This window comes from Hetaerina americana, unplaced genomic scaffold (genome assembly GCF_022747635.1).
Source record: "Hetaerina americana unplaced genomic scaffold, ioHetAmer1.1.p SCAF_4, whole genome shotgun sequence".
Classification (NCBI taxonomy): Eukaryota; Metazoa; Arthropoda; class Insecta; order Odonata; family Calopterygidae; genus Hetaerina; species Hetaerina americana.
In genome coordinates this window covers 6,815,353-6,841,014 of record NW_027286985.1, presented here as the reverse complement: position 1 = coordinate 6,841,014, position 25,662 = coordinate 6,815,353, and the positions used below count along the sequence as shown (strand labels likewise).

The window sequence follows — 25,662 nt, the reverse complement described above, 5'->3', positions numbered from 1 at the left end:
TCATGTTTATGCAAAGTTTCCAAAATAGCATAATCCATTCGCAGAATTACCGGGAGCTGATTAGGATTCAGATCATAACTTAGTGCTAATGAATGCAATGTCAGATTCAATTGAATAAAACTAGAGTTTACATAGGAAGCGTAGAATAGATGCACAGCACAGGAAGGTGAAAGGACTATCAAGAAATCAATCTAGAAAAATCCGTGTACACTTTCAAAGGCAATGTAGGGAAGTAATTAATAGACCCAGAAAATATTCACGAGAAAGGTAAAGAATGTATAAAAAATCTACGTATATGGTGAAGTTATTAAGCCGGCAAATTTAGATATCAAAAGAGATTACGACGCAGATGGAGATAGCCAGACACCCTTGATAGGGAGAGAAATGGCATTAAGGGAATTGAACGCAAATAAGGCCGGGGGATAGATAAAATTCCTGCAATATCACTTAACAGTTAAGGAAAACGCGGAAGGGACATTTTTAATGTGTGAACTCGTAGATTTTTGAGGGAGGAATTTGGCCGGAAGATTTCGTCAAACGAGTGTTAGTGCCCATGCCAAAAAATGGAAAGGTAGCCGTATGTGAGGAATATTGAGCATAAATTTTGATTTCACTCGCAGCAAAAGTGGTACTTAGAGGCACCAAGAAAATGATCGAGAGCAGGCCTAATGATTACTTGGATAATTATCAGTTTGGATTCAGGAGGGAGAGAGAAACGTGACAGAATCACTAATAAATGTAACGCAAACTGCAATCAGGCTGGATTTGTTTGTTTTTAGAAGATTTTTAGACTGCATCTAATGCAGTGAATTGGATAGAATTAATTAATATATGGCAAAAAACAGGAGTACTTCGGAGGGATAGCAGACTAATCCGCAACTTGTACATGTCTCAGACAGCTCAGGTACGATTGGCGGAAGGGGAGTCGGGATGGGCAGTGTCAGGAGGAGGGGTGAGACAGGGGTGTCCATTATCCCCCGTCTTTTCCAACTGATATGTGGAGGAAATGGTTTTTAATGCATGGTAAGAGCTGGAGTTAGGAATGGGAGTCATTGGGGAACCCATAGGGACAGCTAGGTTTGCGGATGATCGAGCTTTAGTTTGACAGTCAGCCAAGGGGTAAGAGTGATTACTGAACAAATTGTAAATTCAGTGCGAACGGTAGGGGATGAGGAAAAATGTAAGAAAAAGAAAGGTGCGTTTATCAACAAAGAGAAAAGCTAAGTTAAATATTAAAATAGGAATTCATAAACTAGAGCAGGTGGAGCAGTCCACGTATCTTGGAATTTTCTCCGACCAAGATCGTCACAGTTGAGGGGAAATAGGAAAAATAATTGTGTTTGATAAAGAAGCTTTCACAAAGAGGAGGGAATTGATAATAGGGTCTTTGAGTCACGATACTAAGGAAAAGTTCGTTAAAATATTATGTGGAGTGTGGTTTTGTACGACGTGGAAACATGTTCGTCGCAGCTAGGTGATAATTGTGGGTTGAAGGTTTTTGATATTCGGGTTTGGGGAGTGATGGACGAAGTGTGATGGAGAGAAATGAAAATTAACGAAGAAGTCCCGGTGGCAGTACGAAGAAGTGATGGTGGGGAGGATAAAGGGGTTGTTGAGAGAAATCGCGGGAAGGCATGAGAGGTGAATGCTACACATTTTCTTTGACAATGGAATTCTGAGAACTGTGGTAGAGGGGAGGACGTTGGGCAAGTTTTCCTCCGCCAGTGATCCCACTACCTAAGTAGCGAAACTCTTCCGCTTGTTCTAGTGTGTATTTCCGAACTCTTACTTGGAGATGTTCATCCCTCATTCGACTGCAGACCATTCCCTTAGTTTTAATTCTGTTTATCTTGAGAATTCGTCCACAAATCGCGACGTTTTTATCCTTTCCCCTTGACTTCGTTCGCCACCTCTGATTTTTCCCTTGAACTCATTATTTGCCTTCTCAATGGTTTCATGAAATATCAATACCCATAATCACGAGCCCTGCCTTACTCATTTCTTTCTGTCAACTTCCTCCCTACTGAGCTTATTTTCTGCTGGGTCTGAGAGCGAGAATAGATTCTCTTTTCCATTTTTTTTCCAAACCTTTTGTTAGTCATCACCAGAAATTCATATCCCATCATCATATTCCATCGGTTGTGGATGGCGACCCCTTTGACACAAAAAGGTATTTTATTGTTTTTTTTTGTTATGGTAGTGTGTTTTATTCATACACAGGCAGTCTGCGGCCGATGAATAATTTAAAATTATATTTATTTAGATGACTCCATTGGTTTTACTGTCGACGCAGGTGAGGATAAATTTAGTGTTTATAAGATCAAGGAATCATTTCATCAGTGAGTGTACGTTCAGAGGTAATGCTGTGGCCTGAGAAATACGAGGTCTGTTAAAAAATTATCGCGAATTTTGAATTTTCTTGGGTTAAATATATTTGATTTTCGATGTTTTTGTGGCGTTATGTTGACACTTATGTCTCTCATTAATGCCGAAAAGTTCGGCCATTTTGAATGTTCAGTTACTGTTGACAGCTGTTTTGCTGGGACATGTTTTGGCTTGTCTTTGATTTTTGCCAGTTCCAAAAAATGGATCAAAGAATCTGTAACAAATTTTGTGCGAAAAACAAAATTAAATGCGCGGATTCATCAGAACCTGTATCAAATTTTCAATCATCCCAATGGAGGCTGCAGCACGAGCCAAGACCGAAAAAAGCGCGCCAAGTTCGGTCGAATGCGAAAGTTTTGCTTACAGTTTTCTTCGATTGCAGGGGCGTGGTGCATTATGAGTTCTTGCCACAGGATAGAACGATAAATAAGCAATATTACCTGCAAGTTATGCGCAATTTATGCGAAGCAATCCCCCACAAACGCCCGGATTTGTGGAAGAACAAAAATTAGCTTTTGCACCATGACAACGCCCTTGCTCACACATCGTTACTTGTGCGCGAATTTTCAGCCAAAAGCAACACACTAATGATGCTAAAGCCACCGTATTCCCCAGATCTGGCCCCGAGTGACTTTTTCTTGTTCCCGAAACTGAAGAGGCCTATGAAAGGACGACGCTACGCTACGATTGACGAGATAAATACTGCATCTAAGGAGGAGCTGAACAAGATCACAAAAAATTATTATTTGAAGTGCTTCAAAGATTGGAAAAAACGTTGGCTCAGATGGATAATATCTAATGGGGATTACTTTGAAGGGGACAAAATAGATATTCATGAATAAATAAATACTTTTTGAAAACAATACAGTCGCGATATTTTTTTAACAGACCTCGTATATACGGAATAATTCAGATGAGGCGTTAACTTGAATGTTCACATTATATCAATGGATGAGATGCCCCAAACTTTCAGATTTGCCTGGGTCCTCCCTCTCAAGCTCGAGTGTGTGTTTTGTGAAGTCTTCCATTTTCAACCCCACTGCAGCCCTTGAATTTGATTGCTAGGCTCCTCCACCAACAAACAGCCTTAGGCAATTCTGTCGTACGTTGGCCCTGGGAGCCGAGACCCGCGCGCGAGCCGTTGGCGTACTACGCGCCTTGCGCTCTATTCTTGCCGAGAGGGAGGACAGCGCACGAGGGAGGAACGGCCACTCCGACCACTTGCGAGACTGCCCACCAGAGTTTATTTCGTCCTTGAGTAATTGTTCACATCCCGAGAAAATTCTCCTTTTCACGCGCCCGCGTGTACGATACTACTTCAAGTCCCCACGGACTAATTGCAAGATTAAAATATGTATTTTCGCTTGTAACTTGATTGTTTCTATTCACACTCATTACAGAATATTTTTGAGCTTCTCTGTGTTGGTTTTTTTATCCTTTTTTTAATGGCCACCGCCACCGGCACCATTGCCACCTGACAATTCCCCAAAAGAGGGCACTCGAGACGAAGAGAGGAAAGATAAGTCAGTCGAAAACAGTATGTGAAGTTTAAATTAATCCACTGGAAATTTTACAAAACTGCATATGCCCAATGGAGACACAAACACGAATTTATTCCAAAAAACACTCCATGTGGAAATACCTAGATTCCAGCAATGCCTTCAAATGAAAAATTTAATGTGGCTGAATAAAAGTATCTTATTATACGTATTAAATTGGTATACGAATGGACAATGTTGATTCATATAAAAAACCATAGACACACTAATCAATCCGAAGGTCGGTTTAGTAGGTGATGGTAGAGATCACCCAGTACTAAGCCCTATTCGGCGTGTGAAAATTCACACATCAGGGCAGGGGGATCAGTTCCCTGTGCCGGTTATGGTTTCCCAGGAAGACCTGGTACCCAAAAAATCACTTTAGCTTGGGTGGAGCTGCAGAAGCCCAGAGTGCCTCGCCAGGGAATCGAACCCGGGACCCTCTGGTCAACAGTCCAATGCTCTACCCACTGGACTACCGCGACCCCCGTTGATTCGTATTTGACTGCAAATTTTGGAACGCTATCGAACCGCAGTGCTTGACATGTTTAGCACTTGATTTCCAAGAGAATACATGTAGGATTTCTTTAATTTAATGCTCCGAAGAGAAATGTATGCCTTCGTAGCCGGTGAAGGGGAAAATTATAATTATGCGCATCATCTAATCAAACATATTATCCAAAGAACATGGTAGGCGCCAGAAGGCATGGTTTTCAATTGTTCCAGGCTCAACTTTGTGGAAGATCATGTGCATTGAATGGACACCTTAAGTTCCCAATGCGAAGAAATCAGTTCCACTTGTGAGAAAGAACAAAATAATAAACTAAATTTTCTAGATATTACATTGTCAAGAAAGGGATGGGACTTGTAATTTGCAATTTTCCGGAATAGTGCCACCACAGACTACATCATCCCCTTCAACTCCCGCCATCACATATCTCACAAGCTTTCCACTTTTCATTTCCTACTAAACAGACTGTTGGCCATTCCTCTTTCCAAAAATAATTTTGTTCAAGAACTTAAAACGATTAAAGATTTAACAATTACAAATGGTTACAGAGAAAATTTAATTGAAAAAATACTACAAAGAAAACGTTCCTTTGAATCATACGATCTTTAGTTTAAACCAGTTAAAGTGGAAGGAAAAGGTTAAAAATGGTGTAGACTCCCTTATTATGGATTGATTTCGCAAAAGTTAGCCAACCTCTTTCCTAGGGAGAAATTTTGAATAGCTTTTTACTATACTAATAACTTAAAATCATTCTTGAATACTACGAAAGACAAAGTCGGAAAACAGAATAAAAGTGGCATTTATAAGTTAACTTGTAAGGGCTGCAATGCTGTTTACATAGGCCAAACGGGGAGATCATTAAAAACACGGGCTGAGGAACATAAACGTTGTTTAAGAAATTGTGACCTCAAGTAATCTCACTTCGCCAAGCATCTATGGGAAGAAAATCATGGGAGTGGTTTCAACCCGGAACTCTTACACCAGATGGAAAAAGGAATGAGGATGGACAAGTGGGAAGAGCTGGAAATCAGAAAGAATTTAAAAACGGGTCATTTGGTTAACGATTTGTTTGAATACCTCTCCCCAATCCTGGAAGTATCCCGTTCCTTCCCAGAAAGACCCAACATACCCTCCCCACTGTGAACCCACCAATTACCTTCCCTGATGCTTAACACCCTTCTCCCCCTTCTCATCTACGACGATCACAACCCCACCCCTTTCCCCCCTCTCCTTCCCCATCTCTCGCCCACCCCTGTCCCCACATGAATGGCATATAAATGGACCGCGACTTGATTAATTTGTACCTGATTATGACGTCTAAGCGTTGAAACTAGTAGTACGAAAATGAAGACCAGTGGAAAAAATACATTGTGTTCTTCATTTAATGAAGGAATTGTTTCCTATAAAAATGAACCATATTAATTAATTCGTTCAAAATATAGCTTATCGTTAATTAACGACAAATATTTTATTAACCTTTGATAATTATGAGTTATGAAATCTTAGTAACTTTAAAATTTTAAACATGAGTAATTTCCAATTAATCCTCAATTTTGATGGCGATAGCATTTGATGACAAATGTTGCGTTGACGTTAAAAACACGGCGATCCATGGAGCAGGTGAATACTCGTCCCTTTGCATCCAGAATAAACAAAGAAATCAACCCAAAAGTTGTTTCGATAGGCTCATCTCTCATACTGATCCCAACGGTGTGTGAAATTCACACACCAGGGCGCGGGGACCAGTTCCTTTCCCTGTGCCCGTTATAACCCAGGAAGATCTGGAACCCGCAAAATTCATAGCTTGGATGATGCTGAAAGGTGCCCAGAGGCGTCACCCGGAATCCAATCGAGGCCCCTTTGGTGAGTCGTCCAACACCCTACCCACTGGACCACCACATCCTCCAACTGGAAACAAGCACCTAAAATTTCCTCGCTTCAGAACAATGTAGAATTAACCCAATCCCTCGTTATTTCCACATCCGCAAAGTCCCTTCATTTAGTCTTAAGCACAGCCCACCTGCGCCGTCACTCTGCGTCAACGAGTGGCCGAGAGCGACCAGCGATAAATCATCCGGCGCCTTTCCCCTGAGCCGAGAAGTAGTCCGCACCCCTGTTTCCTGAACCCAATCCTCTTTGCCGGATAGACGACCCCCACCAAATCCCCTGGATGTGCTTGAAATGGAGGAACATTTGGGAAGACCTCGGGAGGCAGCAGCAATGACATGCGCAAATGACCTTAGCTTGCGGTCGGCACCCCTAGTGGCTAACACCTATACGATGATGACGTCATACCGACACCCTTGCTTAAGCACATAGATCTTGAGCTCGCTAGAGGTTAACATTTCCATACTAACTACTTTCACTGATCCAGATAATAATTACGGTACATTTTTTCTCCCAATTTAGGCAAAAGAGAGGTTTCTCCTCCTCCACCATTGTTTTGAGAAGGGCATTTCCCCAACCTCCCATTCGCTTTCGTAGTTCCTTGTCAGCCTTTTGCCTGTGTGGCGTAGAAGGTATTGATTGATCAGGAATAGATTCTTTCTCGAGCGAATGGTATCGGTGCGATGTGGTGAGCGAGATTCGTTTACGGTTCACAAGAAGACTCTTGAGTATCTTATAAAGCCGAGCTGCTATTGTTTCATGAGGTTTTCATTTATGAATTTGGTCTGATTTTTGTGCATGAAATTGATCAAGATTGCACAAAATTGATGATCATATATGGATATCTTACACTTGTTTGATACTGAATGATTGATTTGAAGGGAAAATCTGGGTATTCCTCCTTCTAATGATTTTTAGAAGTTATCGTTATCATATTTAATTCTCAACCTCTGAGGGCGTGATCAAAGCAAAATAAGGGAAAACCTGCAGCAAGACAGACTAAACTGCGTCTTAGACCTTGGCTATATGATATTAAGGGAGGCTTTGGGATGAGAGATTCGCATGAGAGTTTTGGACTTTCTGCATGATAAAATCTGGAAATGTTAAATGATAAAAGACTTCTGATGCCAAAGAAACTTTCGGAGATATTATTCCTGCATTTTCTGGAGTAATGAATCGATGGATCTCGGTGAATTTATAGGGTCAAATATATTAATACCGTATTGTCTCATCAATAACGCACACCTTATGTACAACGCGCACCCAGAACTTTGTAGTTATCATGAATTTGTATAGATACCGTAAAAATTATATGTAGTGTGTGTAAAAATACGTCTATATCGGATGCGTGCGCGTAAAAATACGTCTATATTTGAGTACTTTCAATTTTCATTTCATAGCGCGCATAGTCATTTTTTCGATCATCTGAACATTTTTGTATAGATGATGCGATGGGAAAATACGGTCATTGAAATTGTGGCATTTTCTGAGAGTAAGAAGTAAATCTATTTTAATGGGAATTTTAAATATTAGTCCATAGATTTCAGTGAGTCATATTGATTTATGGCCAGACAATAGAAATTATCCTAATTTTTGCTTGAATAACTTAACTAGTCGTATTTTGAGCTTTTGCTATACCTTACATGTACAAAGTTTTAATATAAATGAATCAATATTGTGCTGTCCATTACCTCATTTTGATATAATTTATTCACTCTTTTGACTCATGTATGCACTGATATGTCTTTATTATAGCACGTTAGAAACCCTGATTCACCTGCTAAGGGGAAACATTGGATCTGGTATGATGGCTATGGGTGATGCCTTCAGGCATGCTGGACTTATGGTAGCTTCAATTCTCACACTGTTCCTGGCAGTTGTATGTGTTCACAGCCAACATATATTAGTGAGTATTTTTAAAAAATATGATGCATAGGTTAATTATATTCCAAAGGGTAGGTACTCATGCAGTAAAAACAACAGGTTTATATCAACGAAGTTAAATGGATAATATATATAATAGAATCATAAAAACATTGGTAAATTTTATTTTTTCAATTGAGTACCTTGCTTAGCTTTTGTAATATGTTTTCATTGAATTACATACATGCCAATGTAAGTTGCATTTTTCACAGTCATTTTGAACCTACTGGTAGAATAAATAGTCTTCCTCTCTGGACTCAGCCTAGCAGGGTAGAGAGCATTTACTTTTACTTAATTTGAAGCATGAATGTAGACTTGAAGTAAGTACTCAAGGTATTGATTCATTTTTGTCAAATACTATTTTATATGCCTACCCTAAAATTTTTAAAGCAAAAAAATGTTTAATTATAATATCACTATTTGCATTCCTGAGCCTGACATAATTTAATTAAAATCTTTGTAAATAAACGTTAAACGTTTAAAAATTAGATGCTGAGCTATTTAATTCAGCATTAAGAAATAAAATGGAATTAAACATTTTAAAAAAATGGAATGAAAGTAATATGGAATAACTCAGAGTTTGAAAGTTCTCAATTTGAAAATTAATGGCTTAAATCAAGCGTTTACAGTTGATATAAAAGTTCTTGGCAAACTCATCAACTCTCAAATTATATGATTGAAATGATTACCCTAGGCTCTAATCTTTGTGCGTACACAATATGTACAAATGAGTATATCTTTGGCTAAGATCAATATGGTTTTTCTTTAGGATCATATTTAAAAAATGTATACACTGGCAAACAAGGAGGATATTCCCATTTTTCAGTCCTCAATATACTTGTGCACTATTTATTGCTTGTTTCTATTAAGAGAATTGCACATTATTTCTAAAATTTAAGCCCCTAGCTCATTGCTCTGTGAGCATTCCAAAAACTTTCATGGAAAATGTGAGTGATTGGTCTTTTTCTGGAAAAGAGCATATGCTGTACAGAGGGCTATGTGCTACCTGGAAATGGAAAAGAAATTATCCTATAAGAATAAGACTTCTCTAAGCATGGATTACACATTCCTAAGGGATAATAAAATGAAACAGTATCATTTTCTATGTAAATTGAGTATCATTAGCATTTATAACTCACTAAATTCACTCTTAAAGCCTAATAACTTCATCTGAGTAATGAAATATGTAATTTGTGAATGCTTGAATTTCCCAAATCAGATCACACTTAGACACACATTGAATTTCTCCCAGCTAGTGCTATATTGGACACTGATATTTCTCAGATTATTCTTGGAGGAGACTCTAGCTGCATATGAACCTACTTTTGTTCTCTAGTCTTTCTGCAGTCATGGGTCACAGAAATGAATTACTCATCCATGACCCCAATGCATATCTTTCACAATTGTTTCATTGACACAATCTATTAATATCACCCCCAAGGTCCTTTGTTTGAAAATGCCAAATATTGCTGCTTAAAAAAAATGCAGAGGTTATATAATATTTTTTCCTCACATAATGTCTGTGAAGTACTGATAAGACGTCGTATGGAACTATTTTTCATTCATTTTTCAAAATTAAATATTTTTTTATATTATATAGGCATGAAAAATGAAAATTTTTTTAGGGTTTGCCCATCCTTATATATACTGCAGTAATCTATGAGAATAATAATTTGTTAGTTTTTCTAAGAATATTTATGCATTACAGTATTTTACCTACAAATTATATTTATTTCTTTCATTTTAATTTTTTAAAGATGTATCAGTTTCTTATTGTTTGTGGTATTTGCTTATAAACATTCTCTATCAATGGCATTTCAAAGGTTAATGTCTCAGATGAAATGCAGTACCGAACAGGAGCATCTTTTCCTCCTGATTTTGCTGATGCTATGGAGGCCTCATTTGAAACTGGACCAGATCGTTTAAGGAAGCATGCAAAAATGCTTAGGTATGGAACAGTGAAAGTTGGCAGCTTTGACAGTTTAGAGTTCATTTATAATTTAAACCTTTTTATCTAAAACAAATCATTTATCGATTAGCATAAGAGAAACTCATTTATCTCTAGTTAAGAAACAACTTGGCATCTTTGATAGTTGCGTATTAGCTGTATATATGAAGGGCTTCCCCATCTTAAGGAATGGTATTACTTGTCCACATGTGTATTTCAGATATCATAGAATCATTACAAATATTAGCCATAGTTTAAGCATTGACTTCACCTTTCCTTTTGATGTGATTCGGTTGGCATCATCAAAGTTAATGCTAGTCATAAATGTAAATTAATTACTTTGGGAATGAATTTCTTGTAAAACAATGCAAGTTTTTTCGCAGGTGTCTGTGTCAGGTGATGGAATAAAAGTTGGGAAGGCAGTGGAATTTTGATTTCATGTTGTTGTGTTATTTAGTGAATTTTCCTATTGAGTACGCTTAATCATACAACAATTGTGTGTATGTACTTCATTTAATGATTAATCATGGCACACAGTGCTGGAACCCTATCTGTAAAGGGAACAATGGAAAAAGAATACATATTTCATTTGTGAGGCACTCATTTTTTCTTGATTTACTGTGACATATGTTGGTAGAATTATAATTTGAGTTTTAAAAATTTATTTACATATATTTATTTCAATAGGTTCAAATCATTTGCTTTTATGTGTTCAAGTATAGTGGGTAATTATTTTTGTTGTTAGATCTATTTCAGATGACATGAAATGGGAATAAATGTGGCTGATTAAAAATATAGCCATGGGCAAAAAGGTTGTTTTGCTATAGCACCCTCATGTTTGGGCATCATTTATTTATTATGTACCTCCTGTCTTCTCATAGCTACCCCAGATTTTCACTCTATAAATACAGTCACACACGTTTGCAATTTTTCCTGGAGAAAGATATGCCTTGTGAAAAATCTCATTGTTATCATTGAGCAATTAGTATTTCCACCATTCTGATTATGACCCATGATGCCATCTTTAGCTTGATTGAAATTGAGCCATTAATGTGTGTTGTTATGTTATTTCACTGCAAACAGTGTTTTTGCTGCGAACAATATCTATTAAGAGGAAGCTTGTGCCATTTCTATCTTGCTCTCTGAGTTTTTTCCAGTTGATGTGGGATCTCTTTTGCTAACTTTTCTTGAAATGAGCTGCTAGAAGGGCAAACAGAGCATCAATCAATGCTGCCTAGTCTAGAAATAATTAAAACAGGCAGTACCATGAGATTGAGACAAAATGTGAAATACCAGTAACAGATTTTTAAAATATATATGTATCCAATTCGGGAAAAACTTCTGGCTAAATAAAATTTGTTGTCTCAGGGGCAACTTTATGGAATTTGCATAACATATTGAAATGAAATGAAATAATCAATTTTGTAATTCCACACACTTTCCACAAAAGTGTGTGGAATTGCAAAGTTAATTATTTCATTTCATTTCAATATGTTCTGGCTAAATAATTGGTTCATTAGGTACTGCCTTCTATGTAATATGATTTGTATGTTTTTAACTTGTTTAACAATATTGTTCTCAAAATTTAAAAACATTCCACATTAAGTGATTTTCATCAATTTGTATGCATGATTGAATACTTGAACACTTTGCAATACTTTGGTAAAATAATGAAAATTAAAATTTATAGAATACTAATCAAATGAAAAAGTAGATAGTAATACACATTTATATTTGATCCACAGGCGAATGGTCAACTTTTTCCTGTGTGTAACACAGCTTGGATTCTGTTGTGTTTACTTTGTATTTGTTTCAACAAACGTGCAACAGGTTAGCCAAGCCTCAATTTCATTCTTCTAACTTAAGAAACTTTAAATGAAGAATTTACATTTTAATGTATGTTTTAGAGTCCCAATCTGAGGACCTTTAATTTAAGGATTCTATGCATGCTTGATGATTATATTTTAGGCAATGTCAAAGTCCCATACATATAGGTAGCCCCAAAATAACAAGAATTTACTTGAATATATTTGAGATGCTTAAAGACACCTTAAAAAAGAAAATGGCATTCAGAAAAATTTATTTCATTCTTTTGGTGCTTTTAATTATAGTATTTCCTGAGCATAATATTGATTTTGGACATAATCATGATTAACAGTTGCTGCAATTGTAATAATTATAATGGGTATTTGACCTCTCTGCATTTCGTCAGTACCATATGTAATAACTGTGATTATGTGTAGGTTTTTCTTAGTAAAAATGGTTGAGGGAGAGAAAAAATTATGCTGAATTTGATGTTTATTGGGTTCATTTCAAATGCCATTTGATTACATTGATTATATCTACTTCAGCAATGCATTTATTTTTCTGGAGTAAGGTAATTGTTACATGAATATATTAACATTTTCTTGGTAAATTCTCAGATGCCATTTGCCTACATGCAGTTATCGAAAGAACAATTGCCTACTAATTCGAATTTCAACAAAGGTGAAATTCCAATCAGCAAGCAATACATGCTCAAACATGCAAATTATTTGCTGCCATTACAGTGAAAATATTAATATAAATACCATTAAAATGAAATGAGGTCTAAGGTAGTAATTTTAATCCTATGCCTCGAATTTATCTTCCCTTGTCTTTGCTCATTGGCTTGTGTATATCTGAATAATGACTTTCTTAATTTGTAATTATTTTTTGCTCATAGGTGCTGAATGTGTATTTTCCTCCATTGGATTTGCACTGGCTGATGCTGATTATACTCATCCCAATGATGGCCTCAGCATGGATTCGTAATCTCAAGTTCATAGCTCCTCTTTCCATGGTGGCAAATATAGCAATGGCTGCTGGTTTAGCCATCACAATTTATTATGCCTCAAGAGACCTTCCTAATGTATCCTCAAGAAGATTGGGCCCTGAGTCAATGCTCAAATTGCCTCTTTTCTTAGGAACCACTATATTTGCTTTTGAAGGCATTGGATTGGTAATAATTTTGCATTTTCTAAAGTGTGTGCTAATGTAAATATTTGGTAAGGTATTACTTTCACTATTCTTGTGAAAGGTGTGAGTACAATGAAGCAGAAAAGCTCCCCGTAAAGTACACTGGTGACTATTATGTCCACAAGAGAATTTCAAGTCCTGTATTGCTATATGTGACTCCGTAAGATTGCAGATGTAAGTAAGTCAGTGGCAGGCAGCTGACTATTAAAAAGACTCTCTGCTCTGTCCTCAGAATAGCAGAGCACACTAGAAATTCCCTTGCATATGCCATGCTCTGATGCATTCCTCAGTTGGAATCCATGATTCCCCTGGCCTCCTTTCATCACTCTCCTTCATTTTTCTCTCTTACCTCAGTTCTGGTTTAAGTCATAAAATCACTGAGTAGCTTTCTTTATCATATTCTAATTATTTCCCAAAAATAATTACTAATGATGAGAATGTATACCTTCATTTCAAAGTTTTTTGCAAGCCACGGCATATACATGAATACTTAACGGAGTACTGCCTTGACCAGTTCTTAAGTGCCATAAAACTGGGGATAGTATGATACAATATTTAATTATGTGTTTGTGCACTTTGAGAACATGGACCTCCTACCCAGATCCTCCCACTGTTCTTCCCCCACATGAATCAACTCACTCTTATTTTAACACTACAGGATTATAATATCTACTCTTACCCCCAATTGACCATTCCTCTCTTTAAAATGTCCCAGCACATCCACTTCCTCCAGAATTTCATTCAATCTGAAGTTCAAACTTTATTATTGACTATCTCCTTGAGTCTGATTGCTGAGGAAGGAGTCCAGTATATATGACAGAGGAGATAATCAGAGGTGTTTGGGATTTTTCAAGGAGTGGTGTAAATTGATGCAAAATAATCCGACATGGGTATAATACACTTTTTTCTCATTTGCACTAAAACATTTATATTTCATAAACCAGTTCCAAAGTAACACTGCCATCTTCTGCCTGAAGATGATAATGTTATGTTGAAACTAATTGTGAAATGAAATGTTTTAAGAATAGCTGATACAAATTGAATATTGGCCTATGTTCAAAATTTCCACAAATTTGTCAATATTACTCCTCCACCATTAACTTCTGCAGATGGCAAAGTAGATAAAAGTTGTATTGTAAAACTGTAAGGTATTACTGGAAACAGTGTTTGTCAGATTGGCTAAAATGTGGCTCATATACATTCAAAAAATGATATTTAATACATATTACTCTTAATTTTCAATAATAATTTGCTTGTAACCTTTGTTGAAACTATATTCAAAGTTTTCAGCAGTAAAAATTGAAATTTATTCAATATTTTCCATTTTTCCACCATCAATCACAAAGGGCAATCATAATTTTATTTTTATCTTGGAAAACTAAAATTAACTTAAGACCTGAATAAATCCCTGAATTATTCAGGTCTTCCCAGGATGATTTTCAATATAGTCCAGTTGGCCATGATATACTTTGCCAAAATTGTAATTTTCATTTTCTTTACTGTATACAACCCACACATTACTTTATTTCATTTTTTTCCAGTGGTAAGTCATAAATGGCTTGAGCAGTTTTGACAATATATGGAAGCAATTTGAAAATATTTAGCTTTGTGGCCATTAGTGATCCCATGAAAATATAGTCAGCCTAATATTTATGTGTTATTTCTCTTTTTACCAATATAGGTTCTTCCGTTGCAAAATGAAATGAGATACCCAAAGAAATTCTCATCTCCATTTGGGGTATTGAATGGAGGCATGACTATGGTAACATTGCTGTTATTAACAGTAGGAAACTTGGGTTATCTACAATATGGAGATGGTATCAAGGGGAGCATAAGCCTTAATCTTCCTGAACAAGACATGTAAGTGTGTTACACCATACCATAAACTAATTATAAAGTTCAATTAATTCAAAGCAAAACATTAAATTTTATTCACACGGTGAATACATTCTAAATATGAGAAGATTTTCCTTCAATGCCATTAATAATATTGCATGTGATTGCATTAGACAAGAAAGAGGAAACTATACTGAAATACTTATTTATTTTTTATTGAATAAATTAACCAAGGTTGCACTCAATCATTCCATTAATATTCAGGTTGAGATTCAAACACTTACTGAATATTGAAAAAACTAAGTTTTATCAAATGTTTAATAGATACTCAGCAAACAAAACAGTTACCTTACTAAGTTCTCTTGACAATTGTGACTGTAAACGGAAGGAAGGGTTCACAAATTGGTTTCTTGTTGTGGTATTTGGTGGCATATAAGGTACACCTTTTCTTCCAAAATTATAGTTCACATAATCAACTTCATCTTATATGTGAACATACAAACTCAATGTTTTAATATTTGGTTACTAAATGTTTCTGAACTGAAGAATTTTGTAACTGGGATTTTTATTACTAAACTCATCACTTATATGCAATGTGAATAACATGTTGCTCATTTCTGTAAAGTTGAAAGAGATGTGTGTGATATTTCGAATGAACTCAATCATATATAATCACGACTGATCATAAAGAAATAGAAGATGCTCTTCTTACTGAGACTGCCATCTATTTGGATTTTCTGAAATGCAAGAACTACAATAAACTACATCATACTTTTGAATGGATTGTTAAAATTTTTTCTTGTGTGTGCCATACTGAAATGAGGATTTTTCTTACATGCAATCAAATATGACAATTACTATGTGTATACCCTCCTTTTATATGATTGAAAATTAAATTTTGACCCTGAAAAATTTTTCAACCTTCTCTGGAGTGTGTTCAGTAAATATCTGCGCTTGGATGTGGTGTTATCAACCATTTGCTTCACATCACTGAGTTTACTGGAAATGTTTTGAATTCTGAATAAAGTTAGGAAAATATTGCATATTTATTTTATTTTCGTATGTGAGAGTACTTATTTATGACTATGATTACTCTGTTTAGCCTTCCTAAACACTAGATGATGGTTTGAAAAAACAAGAATGTGGGTGTTGAGCATTTAGCCTCTCAACTATGTTGCATACATTATAGGCCAAGTGGATGTTTTGCAAAAATGTTGTATTTTAACATAATTGTTAACCTTTCAATCTGGCTATGAAAGTTCTTTTCTAATCATGTAAAGTGCTAAACACTGTCTATGTGTAGTTAACATTTGTCAATATGAGGATATATTCTTTTGGAATATGATATAACTATGGGTTGATACATATTAGAGTCTGTTATTCTTATCTTACATAATATTGGCAGGTACTATAGGTGAATGATTAATTATAGATATACAATCACCACAGCTGTTTAACAATTATTAGGGCCACAGAAATCTTATTGGTCTTCACAGTGCACACTATGAAGCCATTTTGTTGACTGGATAGGTAAAAGGATAATCACCAAGATAGATTAATCTAGATGATGTTCAACACTGAATATATGTATGTATGTACATGAGTCTGATACCATCCTCCAACAAAATTGCAATTTGGTTGTAAGTAGGATGGTAAATTATTGGCCTGAATTAATATGTCTTTGAGACCCAACTGAGAATCTGAAAATCATATCAAATTGATATACATCTTCACCCACAGAAAATACTTCAAAATAGTATATATTGACACTCATGCAAAGCACAAAAAAGTCCTCTAAATCTGGAATACCATATGGCAATATGAAATTGTCACTAGAACATTTCAAGGCAGGTTGATATCTTGGCAAATGGTCCTTGCCTTGTTGGCAGACATAGATGAAGAGAGCATACTGCCTGAGCTCACTCCAGCAATGGGAAGAGGGGAAATTTTTGAAGAGTATAGGGTGGGAAGAGGTCTATCTGCTGGCTGCTGAACTGGTGATTGTTGGTTGTTGAACTTGCACTCATTTTCATTATTTTCTTTAGATGCAAGGTAGAGGGTATTTGCTCTGAATTAGGCATCACTTCTCCTATCTAATATGTGTGTTTGTGTGCTGTCTGAAAATTGACTGATAAATGTGTTTTGAGCTGACACTTAAGATGTTAAAGACACTTTGTTAAGATGTTGATGGTAGGTGATGGAGTCAAGAGGGAAGGTGAGGGTGTATATTTTTGTTACACTTCATACAATCCGAGAACATTTCCCAGATATTTCCCAAGTACCCCAAAAGTGCTCCAAGAATATTTGTGCGGTAGAATCTTCTAACTCTCATGCAACAATTTGACTCCAAATTGTTAGAACACTCTCTGAATATTCATACAGATTTTGTGAGCTACCTGAGAAATATGAAGCACAACCAATGCTGCTACTTATTAAATTATATAAAATTGAAGCTAATTTAAAATTAATGCCTTTGTATAATTTCTAAGTAAATAAATGTACCAACCTTTTGTACAATGTGTGAATAATTTATCCTTTTTTTTACAGTATGGCTCAATGTGTGAAGGTAGCTCTGTCCTTTGCTGTCATGTGTTCATATGCATTGCAGTTTTATGTTCCTATTGATATTCTTTGGCCTTCAGTGATGAAATCATATGGTCCTTTCAAGCACAAAGTATTATATGAAATACTTTTTAGGACCGCTCTTGTTCTCTTAACATGTAAGTACCTACTAATTTTTTTATAAATATTTTCAAGAGAGTTTTAATGACCAATTTTAATGAAGTGAGAGAGAAGAGGGCAATAACAGTAATGAAAGATGCTTGAGGAGGGATCAAAGGAAGTGAAAGGAGAGAGAAAAAGAGGGAGGTGAAATGCCATTTTGATGGCAAGACCATCTTCTTATCAGGCAAAGAATGATTACATAAGCACTGCATTACAGGTCATAAGGAATAAAGTCAGAAGGGAAAAAGCGGATGAGGTTATACAAGGTAAAAGTAAATACAATAGACCTGAAATACAATGGGTATTTCCAGTATTTAATCGAATCCAACCCATGCATTCCACAGACTTATACCTCCTAAAGAGTTCCTCCAACAATCTCCTTGACCCCTAAGAATGCATTTTCATCTGCAAATCTGAAAATAGTTGACATTCAGACATCAACCCCATTGTCTTTCCCCTCTTCCTCTTAACCTTGTGGATTTAATGCACCCCTTCCTGCCCACATCTCAATTATCTTTCCCCTCCCTTTTTTCCCTTTCTACCTCAATTCCTCTGTGATCTATGGAGCAGCCATTTTGTAATCATTCTTTGTGAGGGCGCCAATTATCAAACAATTCTATGACTAGCAATTGAGTCCCCTGTGTTGCCATTTCCCTCTTTAATCCTCATACATCCCTCATCCCACCCATCTTCTTCCCCACTTCATTATCATTTGTTTTTGAAATCCCTCCAAAAATAAAATTCATCTTTGGCCAAAATTAGAGGTCCTTTTTAACATTTAACAATTCTTTATAACTTATATGATACAAGGATCATCTCCTGATACTTTTTTAAATTTAAATACTAATAATTTAAGATTTTAATCCTCAAAATTGAATTTACTATTTCATCCATTAAAATGCAGTTAATTACATGTATGTTTGAATATGTCACTGAAAATTCATATCTCTCGCACTGATTCCATGAATCACCAAAAATGATTTCAACCTTTTGATCAACTGGCTGAATAAAGTTTTTAAAAATAAACTTGAGTATTCCACTCAAAGTGTGGATCGATAGGTGAGACAACAAATTACCTCAAAGTAATCACTACAGCATGTGAAATTCATATAATTAACAGGGTAGGGGGATGTCAATTCCTTCTACTATGCCTCCTGTGGTTTCTCAAGGAGATCTATTGCTAAAAAATTCATACAGCTTGGGTAATCTTAGGTCACCCAAAAACTTAGGAAATCAAACCAGAGATCTAAGTTTCCAAATGCTCCACTCACTAGGCTACCTTGCCTTCTGTTAAAGTTTTATCACCTCGCTAACTTCTTTCATTGCTAACTGTAACCATTCCTATGCTGCTTTAATAATTCCTTCATCACATAAGTGGCACACCCTGGTGACAATGGACATCCTGTCTTTTTGCCCTGTCTTATTGCCCTATCTTTCACATCCTTTCACCTTCAATCCTACCTTGTGCTGTGCATGGCTGTACTGCTTCAAACAAATTACATGTCTCCCCATTTGTTACTTAGCTTAATTATAATAATTAGTTATGTTCTTCTCTGTCAAATGCATTTTCAAAATATATCAATGATAAAAAGACATCTCATATTTTCATTTCATGAATGTTCTTATTACTGATTTGATTGAACAAACCCCTACTCAGGTGCAAAACGATCATTGTTGGGCATCTTGTTGTCCCTTCTTCTTCTTATAAAATATTGTGATGTTCCTTCTTATTTTCCTCACCTTAGCCACATTCAATATTATACTTATGGTACAACTGTCCTCATATTTAATTTTGGCATTCCTTTAGTGGTACCAATGGTGAAACTTGGAAACTTAAAAACTCGTAATCTCCTGCTTCTAGCCATTATGTTTTCACAAGGAAAATATTAACTAAGCTTTCTGTTGTCTTTCACAATAGTGTTTTTAATAAAAATACTTTACCTATTGGTACCGCAATTGGATTATCTGTCTTAAAATTTACCTCACTGAGGAGCAGGTGGTGCATGGACTCCTGTTCACCTTGCTCATAACCTTTGATCAATTTAACCTTATGGGTGACCCCTCTAGGAGCAGCCATCATTACCCCAAACTGTTTTTGGTCTGGACTAAATGGTGGAATATATTTAAATACTTGTTTTTACAAGAGTCTCTGCAGCTTTTTCTCAAATTATATAGTCAGAATTTGTATTTATGCATAAGCAATTGCTTTGTAAACTATTCATTTCATTTTTCAGTTATACTCGCAGAGGCTATTCCAAAACTGGGCCTCTTCATTTCATTGGTTGGTGCCATCAGCAGCACTGCACTTGCACTCATCTTTCCTCCACTCGCTGAAATTGCGTGCATCATGAGTCGACCTCAAGCTTCTGAAAACAAAGTTCCCATGGAGATGGAAGTTACGGCTGATTTTGATGGAAAAAGGGGTGTAGAATTGAAAAACGCCTACCCAAGTTCCTACATAAAAACTAAGACATCTGGACATAAATATGTTGCCCTGTCAAAATATCGATTTTGGTTAGTGTTTGCTAAGGACATTTTTTTGATACTGGTTGGTGCTTTTGGCTTTGTATCAGGAACATATTCCAGTATTGTTGAAATTATTGATGCCTTTGAGAAAGGAATTGACTGACATAAAGTGAAACATGCTATCTCTAACCAAAGTGAAAAGTCATGTTGTTATGGGTTTTTTGTTATATATGTTATTTTATTTATACCATTCCTTTTCACAATTAGAAAAGTATTAATAAATAATTCTAATTTTATGTGCCTATTTGTTAAATTTTAATGCTGATTACAAATATAATGGATTGCTCTAAATTTTATCCATTCATATTAACATTAGAATGACAAGTTTTAAACATCTAATTTTAACTTTTCATCAAGAAGAAAAAAGCTGATCATATTTCCCATTTCAATGTACTACAGCGAATGCGTTTTGATGACTTAGCAATTAGAATAAGGTACAAAATATGTTAATAATCTGAAAAAATTACCTCTGATTTAAGCCAAATAGGAATATTATTTTTAGAGGAATTTCAATAGCCAATGTTTGAATAAAATGTTAAAATGTATTCAATGTTAAAATTTATTAAATCCTAAATTTTTTATTGTTGGCATAGAAATACCGCCAAAAATAATATGGTTACTTGGCATAGCTATTATGAACTTCCTACAATGCACCATCATGCAGGAATGATTTAAGAAATCGAAATCATCAAATAGCAATCATGTATTACAAAGACTCACCGTATGTTCACTCCAGAATTAACCGACACTGGGAAACTCTTTCTTTGTATGAAAAAGATACATTTATACTACTGGCACTTCACTTTTTGAAGGAGATCATCAGGCGATACCGCATTTCTGCTGGTGTGGTTTTCAGTAGTGTGAATCTTTAAATGTGATATATATTACTTATCTTTTTTCACCATAATTGCACTTCACATGGTTGATTGGGTTGCATGTTATCTCTAATTTAAGTCTCTCTTATATGCATTGTCATACTATCATGTTGTAAACCAATAGGAAATAGTTTCTGTGAAGCATCCTATTGCTTTTATTGTCGGGCAATTAAATCTACTCTGTTTTACAATGCAAAGCATTGGCTACAGTGTGCTAAAAGGTACGTATATCACAGGTCTCTATTGCCTTAAATTGATTAAAACATTTGTGGCCATTCTTGGCGACATGAGTCTTGGAAGTACTCCGCATTGCCTGAGTGAAAAACCAATATTTCATCTGCTTGGCTAAAAATTTGTCTCTAGCTCCAACTGGAATATACCAAAAAGCTCTCATTGCCATTTTCACTGACTGTTTTTCTTAGTTGTATATAGAAATATGCAATCTTTATTAACTTGTCCTCTCCCAATAGACTAAAGCGTTGGTGTAGTGAAAGGACTTATATGCCGTAATGACACTTAGATCTGTGCTGGTGGGTGCTATGACACTTGCTCCTAGTAAGGCTCCCCATGGCAGACAGATTTAAGAGCAGAAAACAGGAAAGAGGCAGTTCAATCAGCATCTGTCGCACAGTGAGATGGATTCAAAGGTCACTGACCTTGTTGCGATGTCCATTTAAAATTATTGTGTCTTGCTAAAATAATTTTTAGCAACAGGAAGGCAATGGGGACCTGCCCAGAATGTCTCTCCCATGAAATCATGATAGACACAAACATGATAATTGATTCTTACCACTATGGAACACATCCCAATGGGGAGTTTCCCCTAGCAGAAGGAGATTTGAGGTCTCCTCTTCATCATCACATGAAATACTTGGCAGTCAAATTAATAGCAGTAGAAAAGATAACAATAGAGCCTTGGGATGTTAAAACTATGTTGAATATAGGGAAGTTGCTATGCTAGATGAAATGTTAGATATTGTCAAGGTAAAGATAGCTGGAATTATTTCAGCGATTATTAAAAAGTGGTAGCCAGGGGTAGGTAGTGGTATGTTACATGCAGCATAGGGGCAGAGTGTAAGTAAGAGAGATTTGTAGTATTGAAAAAAAGGTAGGGAGAATGGTAGTGCATAGAGCTTTTAAGTGATGAGATGTTATTTGTAGGAATTAAAGTAGGCTTAGTCCCTGCACTAAGTTCATCTGCTAGCTCTACATGCTAATACGTATAAGACAGCATATATGGTCAACTAGAAGAAGTGATTGCGGGTCTTCCTGGAAGAAAACACCTAATGGCAATAGGGGATTGGTAGGTAGTGGTAGGTGAAGGGGAACATAGGATCGAGGTAGGAGAATTTAGTTTGAAGAGGACAGACCACAGGGATAAATAGCATTGTTTAGAATCAGAGATGGCTTCTGGTAATTACGTAATATATTATTATAGGTAGCCTGCTGATGAAAGATTGATATTGGATTGAGACTGAAAGCCATTACTCAATATTGTCTCTGCTTTTCTTCCTTTAATTTAATTGAATAGCATTCTCTTGTCTATCACCACATATTTCCAGTATTCCATTACCTCTTAATCCATTTTTTAAGCCTTTTTGAATATCCATGGCAACTTCTCTCTACCCCAACACTTACTCATTTGGTTTCCTCTCTGGCAGGTTTATGTAGTTCTCGATAGATACATTGCTTATCTCACCAATATTCCAATTTCTTCCTCTCTCAAAGATCACATTTTTGCACTACATAATCCCTTTTGTCCTTCCTTCTCACCTCGTATAGACCTAAAATATCTACATTTCCTCTTCCCATCTCTCGCTTTATATTCTTGGATTTTCCTCTCCTCAACATTGTCCTAATATTCCAAGTTCCTGTTTTAAATAATTTGGTCTTCTTCATCTGCATCCTTTATTTTTTTGCTGTCGGTTTTCGTGAGATGACTACCATGGAAGCCTTGCCTCTCCCACTGCTGGGCACGGCACGCAGCCGATTGGGCCGAGTCCCGTAGTTGTCAGGACTCATATTCTCTTAACTGTCCATCATAAAAGTCTTGCAAATAATAATTGAGGGGTTTTTCCGTTGCCTTCTTCCATAGTGTTTGTAACATGACACCATCACTCAATGGCTGTCCCACTGGGGTCAAACACCTTTGCAGCTGCCTCACTTACAGGAACAGACGCTGAGTGAACTACCTTTTGTCTGGCTCCTAACTGTTGACCTATCTGGAATGGGTGACCCTACCAGAAGCAATTATCATTACTACTGCCAGCACAGCTCTAGAGGTTCATTGGAATCAGAAGGGAAGATCTGTGCTTACAGTTAGAGATAAGTCAGGTAAAATAATGGTACGGCATAGAAGAAGTCAGCTTAGGTCCATGCATACTCGACGATGAGATGCAAAGGGCATCAAAGGAGATGAAATCAAATAAGGCTGCTGGGGTTGACAGCGTTCCTGCAGAACTACTAAAAGGTTTAAAAAATGTGGGAGGAATTTTTAGGAATGCATTAGTCCATATGAACTGATTTGCAGCATCTATGGGAAAGGAATCTGGCCGGAAGACTTTGTGAGATCAGTAAAGTTCCTACTCCGAAAAAGATAAAGCCTACATCATGTGCGGGCAACAGAACAAGTTAGATTTCCCTAACAGCAAAAGTTGTTCTCATAATCATCAAGAAAAGGATGGAGAGCAGGGCAAATGATTACTTAGGGGATGATCAGTTTGGGTTTAGGAAGGGTAGAGTTAGGTGTGATGTCTCTGCAGTAATGAGATCACTAATCGAGAGGAATACAGAATACAATCAGGACATATTTGCCTGTTTCATAGGTTTCAAAAAGGCATTTAATAGAGTGAATTTGGAAAAACTAATGAGTATATAGCAGAAAATATTAATAGAATGGAGGGATAGGAAGCTAATTCCCAACCTGTACATGTCTCACACTGCTTAGGAGCGAGTTTGAAACGGAGAGTCCGGTTATACAATGATAGTAAGAGGTATAAGGCAGTGTTGTCCATTGTCACCAGTGCTGTTCAACGTATATAGATAGATAGATAGATAGAGGTCTTTATTTGGGTGAAATTGAGACCAAATAGTCCGTATGTGCAAATGTTGTTGTGCTGTATGTTGAAATGCAACGTATATAAGGAGGAAATGATTAAAGAGGCATGGGAAGAACTGGAGTTAGGAATGAAAGTCGGTGGGGAATACATAAAATCAGTTAGGTTTGGCTGATAACCAAGTTCTAGTTTGTCAGTCAGATAAGGGGTTTGCAAGCATTGCTGAGTGAATTGGAAATTCAGTGCAAGAGGTATGGGATGAGAATCAATGCAAAAAAAAACAAAGGTTATGCATATTTCCAGAAAGAAAAAGGCTTAGCCAAACATTAAAATAAAAAAAACATAGCATTTTCAGGTTTAAATTTGTGGAATTCCTTCATGATGAGGGTAAAGACAGAAACTTTGCACATCCACATAAAGATTTAATACTTCACATGACCATGGTTTCGATGCTGGGCATCATCATCACACCATATGATGATACACAGCATCGAAACCATAGTCTTGTGAAGTATTAAATCTTTACGATGAATTGCAAAGTTTTTTTCTTTACCCTCATCATTAAAATAGAAGGGCAAAAGCTAAAGTAGGTAAAACAGTTTATTTGGTTCGGAAGTGTTTTGGACCAAAATGGTCAAAGTAGAAGGGACGTAAGGAGAAGAATTGCACTAGGCAAAGAGGCTTTCGCAAGGATGAGGGCAGGGAAGTTGAGTAGAGATGTTAAGAAAAGGCTGGTTAAAAGTTTGATATGCAATGTAGTTCTGTACAGCAAGGAAACATGGTCATTGAGATAGCTTGTTAGGCTTAGATTGGAGGCATTTGAAATGTGGGCGGGCAGAAGGATGGAGAAGGTGAAATGGACCGAGAAGAAAACAAATGAGGAAGTGCTGCGTATAGTTTGGGAGGAGAGGGGATTATTGGAAGAAATCATAAGGCAGCATGAAAAATGGATTAAAAGCATAAAGATTGGCAGTGGGATTTTGAAGGCAGTGATGGAGGGGAGAATCTTAGGCTAACGAGGAAGGGGCAGGAATAGAATAGGAATATTGGGCAGAATGAAGGCAGAAAGGAAGTATATGGAAATAAAGAGGGGCTTGTTGTAGAGTAGATTATTTGATTGTGTTTTTTAGAAGGAACAAGATATTTCTTTGGTAGAGTCCATCCAAAACCTAACTTAACCAGTAGATTACCTTATAATAATAATTCTCCCTCTAATACTCTGAAAATTATCTCCCTTTTCATGTCAATTCACTAATGCCCAAGTTGTGGAAGTAAGCCATTAACTTCAGCTAAGGGTATCATTTTGATGCTTAATATTGCTCCTTTCCTTGGAAAAGGTAATTTTTCTTCATTGTGGGGTGAAATAAATATTGGGGCAGATCATGTTCAATGGTATCACCTTTCATTCATCACATGTGCATTAAGAGACAAGTAAACTTCCATAAATGTTATAATA

The 25,662-nt window shown here is 36.3% G+C and overlaps 1 protein-coding gene across 2 annotated transcripts in view; it reads left to right on the top strand.

Moving 5' to 3' along the window:
• LOC139692072 (proton-coupled amino acid transporter-like protein acs) overlaps positions 1–20,505 on the top strand; it is a 94,638-nt gene extending 74,133 nt beyond the window's left edge. For both annotated transcript variants that reach the window (XM_071590103.1, XM_071590104.1), the window contains exons 3-9: positions 8,077–8,227; positions 10,068–10,192; positions 11,938–12,022; positions 12,897–13,172; positions 14,871–15,049; positions 17,573–17,745; positions 19,984–20,505. In XM_071590103.1, the coding sequence (XP_071446204.1) occupies positions 8,077–8,227; positions 10,068–10,192; positions 11,938–12,022; positions 12,897–13,172; positions 14,871–15,049; positions 17,573–17,745; positions 19,984–20,378 (1,384 nt within the window). In that variant the 3' untranslated portion in view covers positions 20,379–20,505. The remainder of the gene's footprint in view (positions 1–8,076; positions 8,228–10,067; positions 10,193–11,937; positions 12,023–12,896; positions 13,173–14,870; positions 15,050–17,572; positions 17,746–19,983) is intronic.
• The last annotated feature ends 5,157 nt before the right edge of the window (positions 20,506–25,662 follow it).